This window comes from Pseudopipra pipra, chromosome 9 (assembly GCF_036250125.1).
Source record: "Pseudopipra pipra isolate bDixPip1 chromosome 9, bDixPip1.hap1, whole genome shotgun sequence".
NCBI classification, from domain to species: domain Eukaryota; kingdom Metazoa; phylum Chordata; class Aves; order Passeriformes; family Pipridae; genus Pseudopipra; species Pseudopipra pipra.
Window position 1 is genome coordinate 244,860 of NC_087557.1, and position 16,267 is coordinate 261,126.

Here is a 16,267-nt window from a genome sequence, read left to right on the forward strand (position 1 = left end):
GAGATTTTGAGATTGAGAAGGGAAAGCTGCATGGAGCTGCAGTATTTGGCAGACAAGACCCTTCTCTGCTTCAAAACCTCCACAACTGCTGAGGCAGGACGACTTCCCCATTTCCAAACCTGGTCCTGGAGGCTGTGCACAGTTCCCTGACTGTGCAGGCAGCTAAGCCCCCACCCAGCTGCTTGGTCATGGCTTCCCTCCCTCCCCACCCCAAAGCAGAATGGGAGAAGAGAATAAGAAAGGCAAAAATGAGAAAAACTCATGGCTTGAGGCGAAGTCAGTTTAATGAGTACAAAAAAACCATCCCAAAACAACAACAACAAAAACAAAAAAACAATCCCCCCAAAAATCCAAGTGATGCCCCAGCAATCCCTGAGCAACTCCCACCAGCAGACTGGAGCCCAGCCAGTCTGAGCAATGGCTCCTCTGGAAAGGTGCTGAGCTCCACTTTGTTAGCCACTCATTTCTTTTCAAGGTGTGGTAGTAGAGCTCTTTTTTTATACTTCACTCACCTTTTTGCCTCTTACTGTGAAAGGAAAATTCATTTTTGAGGATTCCTTTAATTTTTTGTGAGTAGAACAAGTTGAATATCCTTGCCCTTGGCTTTCTCATTTTCATTACACAGAAGAAAAAAATGGTTTACTCATTCGGAAATCAGAGAAGCTGTAAATGTTCTCTTCATTTACTTGTAACTGCATTTTTCTTTCTATTTGTGCAATTCTTTGCATTAACAGCACTATGGTGATGACAATTGAATTTGGAAAAAAAAGACTCCCATGCTATAATTATTTCTGAAGAGTAGGAAATGGCTGGAGCACTAACTAAGGTACAGGTCCACTGGCTGATGCCATCCCAACCACATTTGGATTAACACACATACCAGCTTCTAGCTACAACATTTATTCAGACTCTAATAGTGCTCAATTGTCTAAAAAAACCCAGTTGCCAATATATATACACTCCCAACATAATATATATAATGCCAATTATATAGTGACAATTAATTGTCCAATAACTTCTAGCAGGTGGTTGAGAAGACCTTGTATTGCCTCCAGGCAGTTCAAACAGTGCTCAGTGACAATGTTACCTCAGGGCTGCTTTGTTGTTATGCTGTAGGGTTTTTTTTACTCAGCCATTTAAAATGCACAGCTAAAGGGAACACTGAGATTATCCCGTGTTAATACATTTTGTCAGTGTTGCTTTTCGTGTCTTTATCTGAAAAAAAACCCAAAAACAAACCCAAACAAGGTAACAGATGTCTGGTCTCCTAATGCTCCAAGTAGGAACGTGACTTAGTGTTGTGCTGTGTCAGAGAGTTCTGCCAAACAGTGAATGTTATTTCTAGGGCTGAGCAACATCAAGGCAGATAACTCAAAACTGAATGCATGACTTTTTTTTGAACCAGCTTCCGAGGTTTTATTTACTTTCTCTCCAACGTAAGTTAAAGAAATGCAACTGAAAATTTGGCTTTCTGGAAAAGACATTGGCACCACCTTAAATGTACCAATTCCTGCTGCCCTGTGATTCAGCAAAACACATGCTAAAGACACGAAGCCATCCTTGTTTACTGAGGTTTTAAATGCGTGCTTACAGCCCAGCAGATTCCAGAGAGCTTCACAAACCCCCACGTGGGCTTTGTGCTGCACTGCTGTGACAAATGGAGAACGTAATCAAATAAATGATGTAAGAGACGTCTTTTTCACTGCCTCCTTTCCTCTGTGACTGGGAAGAGGATCTGACATCTCCCTGCTCTCGCCCCCCAGCAGCTGGAAGCAGTAGAAATGTCACAAGGGTGATGGTTGCTGCTGACAGGAGCACATACCTGTTGTGTGCCATAATGACTCAGCCCAGACTGCTGCAAGACAGGAACTGTAAAAAGCAAAAACCCAATACACAGCTTTGTGCATATATTGCTTATTTTTCCTGTCATTATGTTTGAGTTGGAAATTGGGTAAATGGAGTTCATCCATACAAATTCTTCATGCTTTTTCTGTCTCATTAGCTGCACAGCCCAGGCAAATGATAAATGCTCATAAAATTGCTGTATTTTATTATTTTATTATTATTATTCTAGAGACTGGAAATGCACAGAACAGACTGCTCAAGAAACTGTATTGTTCTTATTCATTGTCATTGGTGGCCACGTATTTTGATTCCTGTGAGTTAATGACATATAATAACAAAGGTTATTTTCAAATCTTACTACAGATACTTTTCTTGGCTCATTTCTATGGGAGATAACAAGATCTATTGAGATAATACACCAGATGCTATTCAGGGAATGACTATCAACTTGAACCAATATCTGTAAAATAATCTCTTTTCCAAATGCAAATTGCTTTCTCTACGAGCTTTTTTCTTCACAGCATAGCCACCCTAAAACTCAGCAAAACTCTGCCTTTCTAGTGTGCAATTCCTTGACACTGCAAAGCATCAACTGAGACTTTCCCTGATACCTGTTCTTCTCTTCCCTTTTTGGTCCATGACAAATTTCTTTTACACATTCTGGCAAATACATATTTTACTTCTGCAAACATTCATAAAGGGCAGGTGCAAGACTCCCATCAGGATCCCTTACATCTTGAATACAGAACTGCTTTTCCTACAACTTAAGTCTGTCTTTTGTACCAGGTGTCAGCTGTAACAACACTTCACTGGACTCCAGCACCCCTCAAAAAACTCATTTTGTCTGAATGTGGGTCTTGATTTTTTATGTGCACCACAGAAAATGCACTGAGGGGTCTTATCTTCATTTCAACACTTCTTCTGTCCTCCACCATTAATTGAAATGCATTTCAGATTCTGACCTCTCTGGGAAGAGATTGATTTCTGACCACACAGAAGTAACACAGCACCAACAGGTAGGTTTTATTGAAGTCTATGTGACAACACTAAGGTCTACCGGGGCTAAACCTCAATGGAAGCTACATGGCTTCTGTATTTAAACACAGTACACTGAAATTACACCTCAATTCCTCTACAAATCTGCTGACTCTGTGTCAGGCCAGTGCTTCTCACACTGCTTGTGAAGTCACTGCCTGTGGGAGAGAGGCCTCCATTCTGTATCCATCCTATCAACTCCTGGCAGTTCATATTACACCACTTCTGTAGGATATTCTTTCTGGTACTGGGGTACTGCAGCCACTGGATATTTTTCTCCTAAGGAAAACAGGCAAACTTGATGCCTAGGACTCTCCACCACAACACTTCAATATGATTTAAAATGTATCCCCTGCGTTACTTTTTTCCTCTACAAATATCTTTTCGCTTTCTTGAAAGTAACAAGAGACTTCTGTGATTGTCTGAAGTCTGGCTAGCGAGAAAAAGTGAATACCTGAACACACCAGAGGTTATTTTAAAAATGCCTGCGTGGCCACTGGTCATGGAAACGTGGCTAAGATATGTCTCAACTTAAATAAATAAAAAAAGATTCCTCCTAGTAGTGTGTGTCTGGCTCTGTCCAGTAAGCTCATGTGAGCTTACAGGTCTTGCAATTAATACCATCAGAAAACAGTAAATACCATATCTTCAAAGAGGTTGTTCTATCTCAGAAAACTGGTGCTTTAATGATAGCAAGAGCCTGAAAAAAACCCAGCCTTTTAAGTTTATCCCTTGCTGCCAAAGGATAGAGCAAGTGAATAGGCAAACATGCTGTATTTCTTTGACTTTTGGGGAGAAATTAAAGAAATTCTACACTACTAGTTCCTTCTCTGTAAGCAAAATGCTGGGAGTTCCTAAAAATAATCTCCTCTGCAAGTGAGGAAAAACTCAGTGGATATAATTTTATTCCAGTGAATCATATCTCTGCTAAAGCAGAAATGTATAGGTCAAAATATGTTGGTGGACAAGGAGTGATCATGAGTCAGCAGTGCCTGCTGTGGCTAAAAGGCAGATGGGGTCCTGGGCTGCATCTGTGGGGACAGAGTGGGATCTTCCCATCCTACTCATCACCTGTCATGCTGCACCTCCAGTCACAGAATGGTTTGGGTTGGAGGGGACCTTAAAAGACCATCTGGTTCCAACCCCCTGCCCTGGGCAGGGACACCTTCCACCAGAGCCTGTGGAAGGAACCTGGAGCACCGTGTCCAGTTCGTGTCCCCACAGCTCAAGAAAGAAGCAGAAAGACAAGAGAGGGGCCAAAGGAAGGCCAGGAAGATGATCAAAGGGCTGGAGAACCTGCCCTGTGAGGAAGCACTGAAGGAATTAGGTGTTCTCTCCTTGGAGAAGAGAAGGCTGGGGGGGAATTCATCACGGTCACTGAAGTGAGCAGATCCAGGGCCACCAGCTCCACAGCCAAGTGCTCTAGTGCAGTACACGGCATGGGGAGAGTGTCCTGGTGTGGGGGAACCTGGGAGCTCTGGGAGGAGGGGAGCAGGCTGAGGAGTATCAGGTAGTATGAGAGAGAGAGCAGCTACTGGACTCACAGCCTGCCTTCCCTGGGACAGGCCCACCATGCAGATGGGACACATGGTTTGCAGGATTTCCCATCCTCTCTCTCTCCCTGGCTGAATACAGTGACTGAAGGGACTGGGGGCAAGAGTGACAGTTCCTGCCCAGCTGGGGTGGTTTGCCCTTGGCTGGACACCAGGTGCTCACTAAGCCACTCTGTCAGTCCCCCTTCTCAGCTTCTGTCCCCTTCTCAGCCAGGTGGGGGAGAGAGAATAACTCCCAGGTTGAGATGGGGTAGTTTACTGAAGCAAAAGTTTGTGTGCACACAAGCAAAGAAAAAACCCAAACATTTTGTTCTCTACTTCCCATCAGCAAGAAATGTCCGGCCACTTCCCAGGAAGGGCTTCAGCACATGGAGTGGCTGCTCTGGAAGGTAAATGTTGTAAATAACAAATGCCCCCCTTCTTCCTGCTTCCCTTGGCTTTTACCTCTGAGCTGATGTCACATGGTCTGGAATATCCCTTTGGTCACTTTGGGGACAGCTGGCCCAGCTGTGTCCCCTCCCAGGACCTTGCTCATCCCCTGGTGTGTTATCAACACTTTTCCAGCTCCCACTGCAAAGCACAGCCCTGGGAGGGATGGGAAACCAACTCCAGTTCAGCCAGACCCACCACAGCACTGCAGTGGCAGTGTCTCCTCTGGCACTGCTCCACATTCCCAGGTGCCCGTGGATAACAGGCACAAGGCTCTGCAAGAGGCTGGGAACAAGACAAGGGCAATGCTCCATAAAGGTTGGAGGTGTCACCAAGGTTAGTGGTCTGTGCCCTGAGTCAAAACAGCTTCCATACAGAGAAGAGGTTGGATTATTGTCGCAGGAGAATTCCTTTTGTGGGGAACAGAAGGGCCAGTTTGCTGAGCTGACACTTCTTGGGGGAGTCTGCTGCCTCCCTGGCAGTGCCCCATCGCTGGAGGGTTTCAATATGTGAGTGAACAGGGCATTAGATAATCTCATCTAGGCTCCCTTTTCCTTCCAACCCGGGCTGTTCTGCAATTCCAGGTATCTCTGATATGATTATAAAGCAAAATTCTAAATATGGCATATTTGTTTGTGTAATCAGCAAATACAGGACTTGTTTAGACACCCACTTCAATTTATGGATGCAAATAGTAACTAGAAATGAAACCCACGAGTATATGAAACATTGTTTCCCAAGAAAAATACGAACACTGGACACAGGTAATTAAGCATTCCCTATGTTTTCTAGATGAATATGCAAATTTGACATTCAAATCAGACATCTAAAAAAAAAAACCCCTCATCCGAGCAAAAACGCTAAGAACATAAGCAGTCCAAAGTTTAAGTCTTTCTGCTCTAACTTTAATTACTTGCCATAATTTCAAGTTAAGGGCAAGGCACTTTAGTAGGTTATCATTTTGTTCCTCCCAACTGTTTCAAAAGTCAAGTGCAGTTTCCCCTGACAAAACACGTAGTGCGTGGAATTTTTAGATGGAGAATTTACAGCAGAGTAGCATGCAGAGAATTCATTACAGCCGGGAGAAGGCACTGCAAGAAGGTGACAGTATTGTTTGCATAATAGGTTTGTGTGCTGGAAACTAAGAGAACTACTGAACTGGCTTAATAAATTACACACATTTTTCGGTAGCTAAAGGGAAGCATAAGCAGGTCCTGGGAGAAAAAGGGTGAAAAGGCTGAATAGATGAAGTAAAGAAAAATTAAAATATTATGGGATAAGCTGTTAAAACCTGCCTTTACCGACACAGAATCACGCTGCTATTTAACGCAGATTTACAGATCAAAGGAATCTAATGGCCTGTAATTCAGGGCCACAAGGCTTTTAGGATGGGAGGACTTGAAGTGCCCCTCCCCTCTGACATCAGATGTGCAGCTCCTCAGTTCAGATTGGGTCCCAGTTTGCATTTAGCATTTTGGGAACTGATATAAGTTTCTGCCCCATTCCATTGCTTGTGATTTCATTATTCTGCCCTAGGATGAGACTTTGTGATATTACATCCTAAGGCCATGGATTACTAACATCATTGAACAAAAAGCATCATAGTCCTCTACAACTCCTTAACTCTGCTTCAGGGTGATTTTTAAGAGCCAAAAGTGAACTGTGGCCACAATCAGGTCTTGGAGTTGACCACTGTTGCAGATCTGTGTTGTAATTATAAAGTAACTTCTTTTAACCTTTAGGTTAAAAAACCAAAAACAACCTGGTCTAGTGGAAGGTGTCCCTGCTTGTGTTAGGGGGTTGGAACGAGATGATCTTTAATGTCCCTTCTAACCAAACCATTCTGTGATTCTATAATTCTAGGAAGTGAATAATATCAGAATGTTCTTATAAGATTTAAAGTGGAAAAGGGCCAGCAGAGGTTATACTAGTTGAGGAAACCAAGTTGTACTGCTCTTTGGGTGAAAGAACGTGGCAGGGAGGGAAAGAGAGCACAGTGAAATAAAGATCAGACCGTGTGCACTGCACCTCTGGATGCTATGAAATGAAAACACCTCATTGCGAAGCCAAAGACTAATGAAGTCGATCTCTTCTCTTCTATTGGGAGGGTGGGGTTGGTTAGACTCAAAATTCTCCTTGGCTGATTTAAGCTGCCTTTGGTGTGAAGGAGCTGCAAAGCAAGTTCAGCCTAAGGACATCGTTCGAGAGAGGACGAAACCTAAAGAGAAGAGTAGAAGAGCATTAGCATATCAGCAAATCTCTTTTCATACCTTCTCACACACACACACATATAGGTACATACACAGCTCCAGTGGATCTTGCCAACATCTGCAGCACCAAACACTGCTATGAAGACACTGCTGCCCGTGTGCACCCTGGTGCTGGTGACCTACCCACCCTGGTGCTGGTGACCTACCCCAGTCACACGCTACGGCTCTTTGCCTTCTCTTTTGCCTGGGATTTTATCAGTCCTAGAAAATGGACAGTGCTCTTATTGAGTGTCTTGAATCCCAAGTCTGTTTGATAGTCATTGCAGGCTTGACGGGCAGCAGTCTTTGTTAAGAAACACACAGTCTTTACATAAACAGGCTGACCTTTATAACTGGCATTTTGTCAGGAGGGGCTGAAGGGGAGGAGAAAAGGGGAGAGAAGAGCCTGTGCTACTTGTTGCTGTGAGAGAAATCATATTCTGAGGCAAGGAGGCAAGGTGGCATGTCTTTCATTTTTATAGCTGCATAAGGCAGCATACATAACGCCTACATATTTAACAGCTACTACAATTGAAATGGACACTGCATTTCTTTCACAAACTGTAACATCCTTCCTTCAGTCCTTTTCTTACCTCCTTGCTAATGAAAAAGTCAATAAAACCCCAAGCAGGTCAAATCATTACTACGATCAGCTCATTTAGCATAAAAATGATTAAACATGCTGACAGGAGCAAACCGACGTGATGCCAGAGGAATCTTGGGTTTCTGTGGTTTCCGAATATTTCACGACATTCTGGAAATATAAAACTGCCAGACTGGCAAACGGCCGTGAACTGGTGCTTACAGAGGTAATGGAGAGAAGACAAAAACTTTCTTGATCAAAAAGCTCCACAGAAATTACCATCTCTTTTTGAAGACCACATGTAGCACAGCAGACAGGTGCTGGTGTAATGCTGCGATCACTCCGTACTGCCCAACGCATACACCACATAATCGGTATGGTTAGTGTGCTTATCGATCCCGGGAAGCATGAGGTGAACACAGCCAGGCTACACCGCAGGGATGCCAAAGCTCCTGGTTGATCTGCAGGCTGTTCCCGGACACGGACTGGCTTTCGGTTTAGCTCTCAGCCCAATTATACACAGGGAAAAGCGTTTTTATTAGCCATGAACGCGTGTCTGCTCACAGCACGGATGGAGGAGAGGACTAGGGGTAGGGGGGGACACACACCAAGCTCCATAAATGCTGGCACTGCCTCCCTCTCCCCCACACACCTTGAGATTCCGCACACATTCCAGAGGCACTATACGAAGAAAAGGGAGATTTTTCCACCGAGCCAGCTCGTGATTTCCATACAGAGAGCCTGGAAGCGCCGAGAAGGAAGGGGGGGAGGATGAAGAGGGGGATGAAGGGGAGATGCTCCTCTTACCCAGGGCAGGAGAGGGGCACGGGTGATGAGCAGCGGCATTTCCGCCCACCCTCCCTCCTCCGCAGAGGTTCCTCTCCGCGGTGTCGCCTCCCCGCGCCGCTCCCACCGCCTGTTCCCCGCTCCAGGACCCGCAGCCCTTCCCTGCCGGGCACGAACGGACAGCGGCCCCGGCGGGGAGGGGATGCGGGGAGAGCCCCTCCGACAGCCGGGCTGCGGAATAAATAAAATAAAAGGCTGTGAAACAAAGGGTCGGCCGAGGGTGGGGGCCGAGCGGGAAGCTGGGATGCTCTTACCCGGTCGATGTCGCCGCTGCGGCTCGCTGGAGCCCTACCCGGCTGTGTCGCTGTCCCCGCTCCGCGGCTCCCGCGCCCCCAGCGCCGCTCCCCCCGCCCCCAGGCAGGTGGCGGAGGCCCGCGGACCCGGAGCCCCGTAGACTCCGAGCCCCCGAACCCCCGAGCCCCGCGGACCCCGAGCCCGACCAGCGGCGTCCCCAGCGCCCCGGCCGGCGGCTGAGCCGCCCCCCGGCCCTCTGTGGCCCGCCCGGCTCGCTCCAGCCTCCCGTTGCTCGGTGCGGTCTTGTCTGTGCTCCACCTGCCTGGGCAAAGCCCCTCTCCATCCTGCCTGCTGCTGAGATCCCGCAGTTTATTATTCTTTCCTCGAGAATCGCTTCCATCACCACCAAAAAACCCCACCTCAACCCCAGCAAATCCCATTCCTCCCCGCAACTCCTCTCGCTATTCGGGTTTGCTTCCCTCTCTCCTCCTCCTTCTCTCTCCTCCCTCCCTCCTCCCCTCCTTTCCCCGTTTTGGGTCTGGAGCCTCTCTCTGCCCTACACACACACACACAGACAGGCACGCACGGTGTAAATGGGTTGTTTCACACACAGAACTGCTGCCGGTTCCCCAAGTCCCCCCGCCCTGCTCAGCCCTGCTCTAGCCTGAAGCCGCAGACCATGGACTATGTGCTCGGAGCCGGGACGCGTTTTGCTCACAGCCGCTTCGCCTCCTGCGATTTCACCCGGTGAGTAGGTTTGATTTCGCGTTCAGGTGGCGTGTCTCCAACAGAAAGGACACTAACGACAGGGAGAAATAAAAATAATAATAAATAAAATGACAAAAAAGTATTGCCTCGCCTTGCTCCTGACCGAGCTGGCTCCACTTTCTAAACTCGAAGGAATTAGGAAGCACCAGTCCTGTGCCCACATCCATCGCCAGCGCCCGGCGCTGTTGGCAGCGCGCACCGCAGCACCGCTCCCAGAGCCGTCCCCATCTCACCGCTCGCTCACCACATTCGATTCATGTTTCCATCGGGCGCCTCACCTGCTCCATTCCCTGGTTTAACCCTTGCAGACAAAGCCGTGGATGGTGGAAGGGCTCAGGGTTTCCCCCCCCGTGTAGGGGAAAGGACAGAAATGCTGGTGGCTGAGGGAGCCGCGAGCGTGCCTGAGGAATGTCTGGGAATCCGCGGGGGGAGATCAGGTGGAAAAGTTCATCGCTCTTCCTGATCCCCTGAAGAACTCGGATTGGATTGGAGGTGGGGAAGGATTCTCCAGAAGGATAGGAAAGGATTTCCAGTCCCGTGGAATGTGCTGGGAGGTGGCAGCGGCTCGAGCGAGGCCGGCCGGGCGTGCGGGGGAGCAGCGGGGCTGCGGGGGCTGTGGGGGCTCCTGCCCTGCGGCTGCGGGGCTTCTGTCCTGTCGCTGCTCGCTCCGTGCCCTTCCCGCATGTCTCAATCCCAGCGCACCTGATTTTACTTACTACTGTTTTGGGGAACGCCCGTATTTTCGGCCGGCCTGAGGAGTGCAGGGTAGGAGAGAGGCGTCGTCTTCCCAAAACGTACACCCTGTATATCTACCTGGGGCGCGGAGTGTCTCTTGGATCAAGTAGGGGCTTCTTTGAAAGAAAAATAGAGAAGAACTAAGGGAAATAAACACTCTAAGTCAAAAAAAGGACAAGTGCCTTCAAGAGTGCTATTTGTGGTTAATACTTTGAGGATTTCTCTGTCTCTAATTAGCGTCAGAGATCCACCCACGGTCAATAGCAGAAGGTAGGGAGGAAACGTTCCCTCTGGCTGGGAGGTATTGACTGGCTCCGTGTAGCTGTCATTCGGGTGCAGGGGAGGTGTGTGTGTGTCGGTGTGTGCGCAGCCGTGTCTCCAAAGCAGCGCATGCAGAGATCACAAGGAGGCTGCTAAAGGTTTGCGAGCAGGTGGAGATACCAGGGAGAAATACACAGGATCCGAATTTATTGCTTGGCGGCAATAAAGCAGAAGACGGGAAAGCCCAATGGCCCCTTCAGTGCCCGAGTGTGCTACCCCCCTGCTTTTCCTTCCCGCCCCCCCCCCCCCCACTCCCGGCCTCCAAATTGCTGGCTGATTTCGGGAAAGGGGAAGTGAAAAAGCCTTTCAAGCGTGGGATCCAAAATCCACCCTTCCTCCGGCTCCTCTCTTCTCCCACCAGCTCGAAGCCCCCATGCCCACATCTCCTTCCAGCTGAGTGTCCTTCTCTCGTGGACTGTCCTCCAGGCGGTTTTCCCATTCCCGCCGACCTGCCCCTCTGCCCCTAACTCCTCCTGCCCCGGCCTTTTCCACGAGTCTGAGGTGATTAACCAAATCCCAGACGTGTCTCCTGAATTACCCGCCTCTGGCGCTGCTGCTGCCGGAATCCTCCCGCACCAGTCTGCTCAGGAAAGTTTCTGTGCAGTCATACTCCCTTCCCTCCCTAGGTAGAGAGGATTACACTGCGTTTCAAAACCTCTACCTGATTTTTAATCCTTTTTTTTTTTTTCTCCTTAGCATTGAGGGGAAAAAAAACCCTAAAACAACCAAAACCCAGGAAGTCCTGAGGGATTTAGCTTGCGATGGGAACAGCTCAGCCGGTGAGCATCTCCTCGCCGTGCTGCTTAAATGCGAGCGCTCTGCAGGAGAGATTTATGTGCCCATCAGCAGAATATTTCCCGGGTTTAAGAGCACTCGATATTCCCTCTGCCGACGGGGGTGGGAGATGGTAGGACACAGGATGAGGGCAGCGGAGTTGTGTAGCTCACAGGCACTGTGACGGATGGCAGTAAAACTGTGTCTGGGCAGCGAGTGACACAGGTTGGAGCGGGTGGCGTTTCTATACTCAGCAGAAGGCGAGGGGACACACACCAAACCCTTTGCCTACACCACCAAGTAAATTAATGCAATTAATATGGGCTTAATGGGCGATTGCAACAAGCGAGCGTCAGGCATGCTTAATAGAGAAGATTCCTATTACCCTTGATTTCCAGCATTCCGCACTCCCAGCCCAGGGATGCCTTCTGCTCGTATCGTGCTGGATGACTCAGAAAAAAAAGAATACCGAGCAGCAGCCAGGCGGTTTTTTCTTTGCTGTAGTGGCTCTGTTGCTTTTTGTACAATAGATTGGCGGCGTGTAAATACCTCCCGAGCCCAATGGCCCATTCCCGAGGGAATGCTCCCAAACAGCCCTCTTCCCTGTATTTAGGTGTCCAGGCTCCCTGCTTGCCTGTGTCTGTCACTGCCAAGGATTACCTCCATCTCCTCTGCCGTCTCCATCTCCCCCGAAGCCGTGTGGCTTTGGGACTCCCATTTGGCCGGGAGGTAATTTCCCAGTTTCCAATATTGGCAGTGGCAGGCGGACACGCAGGGATGTGGCTCTGGCACAGGGAATACCTTTAAGGATGCGTGTCAGCGTCCAGCCTGCCTGGGCAGCCGCTGCTCCGAGCTGTGTGTCCCCGGGGCGAGGTACCAAAAAGGGGCGGGAGGGGACTGGGAGAGGCGGGGGCTGGAGGGGACCCGTCGCCCGCAGCAGCAGGAGGGGCTCCGGGTCCGGGCGGAGCGAGCACCGACAGCGCCGGTCCCGGCTGCGGGACCCCCCGCCAGCCGCTCCCTCTCCATCCTCTCCCCATCCTCGGCAGGACAGGGCAGCTCGCTCTGCAGGGAAGGGAAATCAGCCCCCGGAGCGGTGCCCGCCCGTCGGTGCGGGCTCGGCGGGGCTCCCGCAGGGAAGGGAGCCCTCCCCGCAAAGGGTTAACGAGGCTGCGGGTGCTCCAGGCACGGTCCTGTGTGCGCCTCAGAGATGCACCAGCCAATCCCGGCAACAGCACCATGAACTATATGTAGCGTGCTGGAAGGAGCGAGGGGAAGGAAATAGGGTGTAAACTGTCACCGTACATCGGAAGGCAGGAGACCTGCATTTTTCGGGCTACGATTTCTGTGCCACTTAGAGACCATCATGCGTTTAAAAAGGTAAGGGCTTTGTTACCAGCTGTCTGTCTCGTGATTCACTGCCGAGTTCAAGTGCATTTTCTGCGTACCTTTCATTAAGTGCTAAATTCTGTAGTGCAGAGTGGGAAGAACGTGGAATATGTCGTGATTTACTGTTTGGGGATCGTTCTGAAAGAGTACGTCAGCTTCAAGTTGTAATGATTTCATGTAGAGATTAAGCAAGTGTATGCATGTGAAGTAAAGCGAATTCATGACTGGCAGAAGAATGTGATGTAGGAGGTAAGAGAAAGATGTTCTGTTGTAGCACCAAAATCAGTTATGGATCCATATCAAATGAAGGCTAATATGAGATAGACAGTATTCTGAACAAATACAGAGGCACATCTGACAAGCAAGTCTGACAGAAGAAAGAGAAATGACTTCTTTCCTAGAAAAGCCCATGTCTAACTTTATTTAAATACAGCCTCACAAAAGAATGCTATAAAAAGAAATGAAGTCAAAACCTTACAGAATCTGTATGTTGAGAGATGAGTGACTCTGACATTGAGTGTACAGAGATAAAGCTGGAAGGGCCCTACTTACATTTACAAGATATAAGAAAAAACTTCAGAGAAGCAATCCATTTAGATATCAGACTTTACAGACTTCTGTCATTGCTCGACTCCATCCCTGTGAGGAGTTACTCATTTTAAACAGGTGCTCTATCAGCTTTACCATAAGACCAGCTTTGGGAATAGAAACATTTGACTGGATGTCTTCCTCTCTGTATCCAAGCATAGCAACAGACCCTTGGTCTCAGATGCTGTCACGGTGCTGTTTAATCAGCAGGGTTCCATAAAGAAACTACCTACAGATTCTTGCCTCCAACCATTTTTCTCTCTAAGACATGCACATAATTTAAGCAGGAGAGGAATAAAAAAAAAAAAATCTGCAATATTTTCTGGCAGTTGATCCACCTCCAGTGAGAGCAAACTCCCCAGCAGACACCGAGTCCACCGGAGTTGTGTGTTTGTGGCGATTGGTCACGAAATGCTGAAACCCTGGGAGTGAAAACCTTAACTAGGAAACGTGAAAACAAGCAGCTGAATGTTTTTACAGAGCTCACTGCAGAAGGCAGCATTTGTACAACAAGCCAACAAGCCAACGTGAGGATCTTCAAGTGATGTAATCATCCCGTCTCATCCTTTCCCGTTTTTTTTCCACTGCTGTCTGAATGCCTTTGTGAAGAATTAATTACAGGAGTCTACTCACTGTTTACACCAACGTGTGTCTGAAAAGTTATTTCTTTAGTCACATAGATTGCAGTGACTTTTCATTCCTCTCAGTCCCAGACAATGATTTAGGGGACTAAAATATTTTTACTTCATTTGGATTACTTTGAAATCGAGTAATCATATCTGACTTTGACCAGTCTAAGATGTTCTTTACTTGAGATGCAACACCTCTTGAAAACAAAAGGAAGCTCTTTTTATCAGCAAGCTTGCTTCCTCAGCAGTTTGGTTTTTTTTGTTTTTTTGTTTGTTTTTTTTTAAATCTGAATGAAAGACTGGAAGATCAAACAACTCACCAAAGTTTTTCTTAGAAGAAAAAGAGAGTAGTGGGAATTATCAGATGACAGTTTCTAGAAACACAGTTTTCTAGCTGCCATTTATGCCTAGTGCAGCCCTTAATCATCCCAAAGCTCCGTCTCCCCTCAAAACCTGAAGAAGACACCGATTTTGTTTTTTATTTTCTCTCCTGAAACACTGGTAATCTCATATGGAGAAAAATCACCAGCAATACATTTTGGCAAATAGAGCTCAAATGCTCCTTCAGAAAGGTTGCACTGAAGCAAACTGTACTGTTGGAGCTGCAGGTAGCATCTTACAGTCATTTCAGGAAGAAGTTGTCTTGCTGTTCTTTTTGATCTCATCTTATACCACCATAAGAGAGCATTTTTTAAAAACAAATTTTCAGCCACGTTCTCTTCCTAGCTTTGTTCAAGATGTGTATGTTCAGGGAGGGCCTGATCTTGCACAATTAAAGGAGTTCAGAGCATTGCTATTAACTTTGGAAGCAAGATCAATTTCTTAAACAATATTTTGGAACTAAGACGAACTTCAGATTTAGAAGGAAAAAAAAAAAGAGGGCATCATGAAGTTACATGCTGCATACTTAGCAGTCTGAGGCTTTGCATATCTTGAGTTAAATAATATTAAACTACTAAAGAACAGAAGGATTTTTAGCCTGATCTTGCACTGGTTGAGGCCTCAGTACTCTTACCACCAGTGATAAATCAATATTTTTTGTTTGAAGTCTAGGAATGTTAAGAGAGACCTCCCATGAGCTGCAGGCAGGCAGCACCTTGAAACTCAGGTCGTCATCCTGCTGAAAACTGGAATGGGAATAATTTGGTCTGGTAGCTCTGAAGTTAGTCCTTCATATGCACCCCAGTTTGTGTGCACACACAGATACAGTCTGTAGATACATAAGCACCTACAGATAGAAATGTGCATGACGTGCACTGCACATCGCTCCACACCCAGAGGCTGTGGAGTTACTCTTCTGCCCTGCCTTGTACCATGGCATGGATTATTTAGCCCAGGCTGTTCCCCAGCTCCCATTGAAAGGCTTCACCTCCTGTATGTGCCACAAAATAATGCCCTGATGGGGGGAGAGAAGGACCCTCTGCCACGCCAAGGCTTTTCCTGTTTGACTGATGAGCCTCTCACAGAGGCCACAGATTCTGTCCCACCTTCAAAAGAAGATTGGCCAAGCACTATATACTGTGAGCTAAATTGAGACTATTAAACTGTAGTGGTTCCTCTTATAATGAGGTGAGATTGTAAGGCTCGTCCATCAGATGCCTTTACTGTAACAGTTACGTTAATGGTGATTAGCAGATTCTGCTAATTCACAGTAACACCTTCACTGCCACATCTACCAGCTCTTGATTAATGAGAAAAGTGGTTTGTAAGGCATTTATTACACGCTGGCAAGTAAAGAACTTAAATCTGGGGAATCAGAACACTGCTCTATACCTCTAATCCCATATTATTCATGATGACTATGAGAGTTCTGTGGAGCTAATTCAGCTCTTTCGGTACTTATAAATCTTCTGGAAATAAAAAAAACACATGGTTGACTGAACATGGGTGACCACTCTGAAATCAAATGGGAATATTAAAATCTGTTATAAATGTTACTACTTATTTTTTTATTATTTCCCCCCTTTCTCTTTGAAATCTCTGTTTCTAAGGAGATGAGAAATACTGCCACATACTGAAAAATGGTATTGTGGAGGGAGGTGGTAGCCCAAGCATATATCTTAATTAGCTGTTTTTCACCTAAAACGTTATTGATCCCTATTCATTAACAATTTGGTGGACACAGAGAACAAATATATGTTACAATTTTTATCTTCAGTAATTCTGTTTGGTTTGTATACTTAATGTGCTGCCCTAAAGGTTAAAATCGCCGTATTTTAGGTCACAGCTGATACCAACCTCTTTCTCTCCAGAATGGTCAGCATTTCTTGGATGAATTCCCTTACTCCTTAA

At 47.1% G+C, this 16,267-nt stretch overlaps 2 protein-coding genes across 13 annotated transcripts in view; one reads left to right on the top strand and one right to left on the bottom strand.

Annotated features, from left to right (window-relative positions):
* Positions 1-2,038: 2,038 nt before the first annotated feature.
* Positions 2,039-10,814, bottom strand: LOC135418591 (collagen alpha-1(III) chain-like). 10 transcript variants are annotated; one of them, XR_010432546.1, is made up of 4 exons: positions 8,795-9,214; positions 8,347-8,711; positions 7,279-7,333; positions 2,039-7,080 (listed from the first exon to the last, which is right to left on the bottom strand). XR_010432546.1 is itself a non-coding variant. In XM_064664027.1 (4 exons), exons 1-3 carry the CDS (start codon positions 9,212-9,214, stop codon positions 7,328-7,330), a joined length of 636 nt encoding a protein of 211 aa, XP_064520097.1. In that variant the 3' UTR covers positions 2,039-7,080; positions 7,279-7,327. The 10 variants fall into 10 exon arrangements, 3 of the variants coding, with proteins under 3 accessions (XP_064520097.1, XP_064520096.1, XP_064520095.1); XM_064664027.1 differs by having other exon boundaries at positions 8,502-8,711; XR_010432551.1 differs by lacking the exon at positions 8,795-9,214 and adding an exon at positions 9,493-10,814 and having other exon boundaries at positions 7,279-8,435.
* BRINP3 (BMP/retinoic acid inducible neural specific 3) overlaps positions 9,401-16,267 on the top strand; it is a 168,197-nt gene continuing 161,330 nt past the window's right edge. Inside the window, exon 1 of one of the 3 annotated variants that reach the window (XM_064664022.1) lies at positions 9,401-9,521. Coding sequence is in view for 1 of the 3 variants with exons in the window: in XM_064664024.1 (XP_064520094.1) it covers positions 9,454-9,521 (68 nt within the window). In the remaining 2 variants the exon portion in view is untranslated. Of the gene's footprint in view, positions 9,522-12,344; positions 12,750-16,267 lie in introns of those variants that run through there. The other 2 variants (XM_064664024.1, XM_064664023.1) reach the window with 2 other exon arrangements.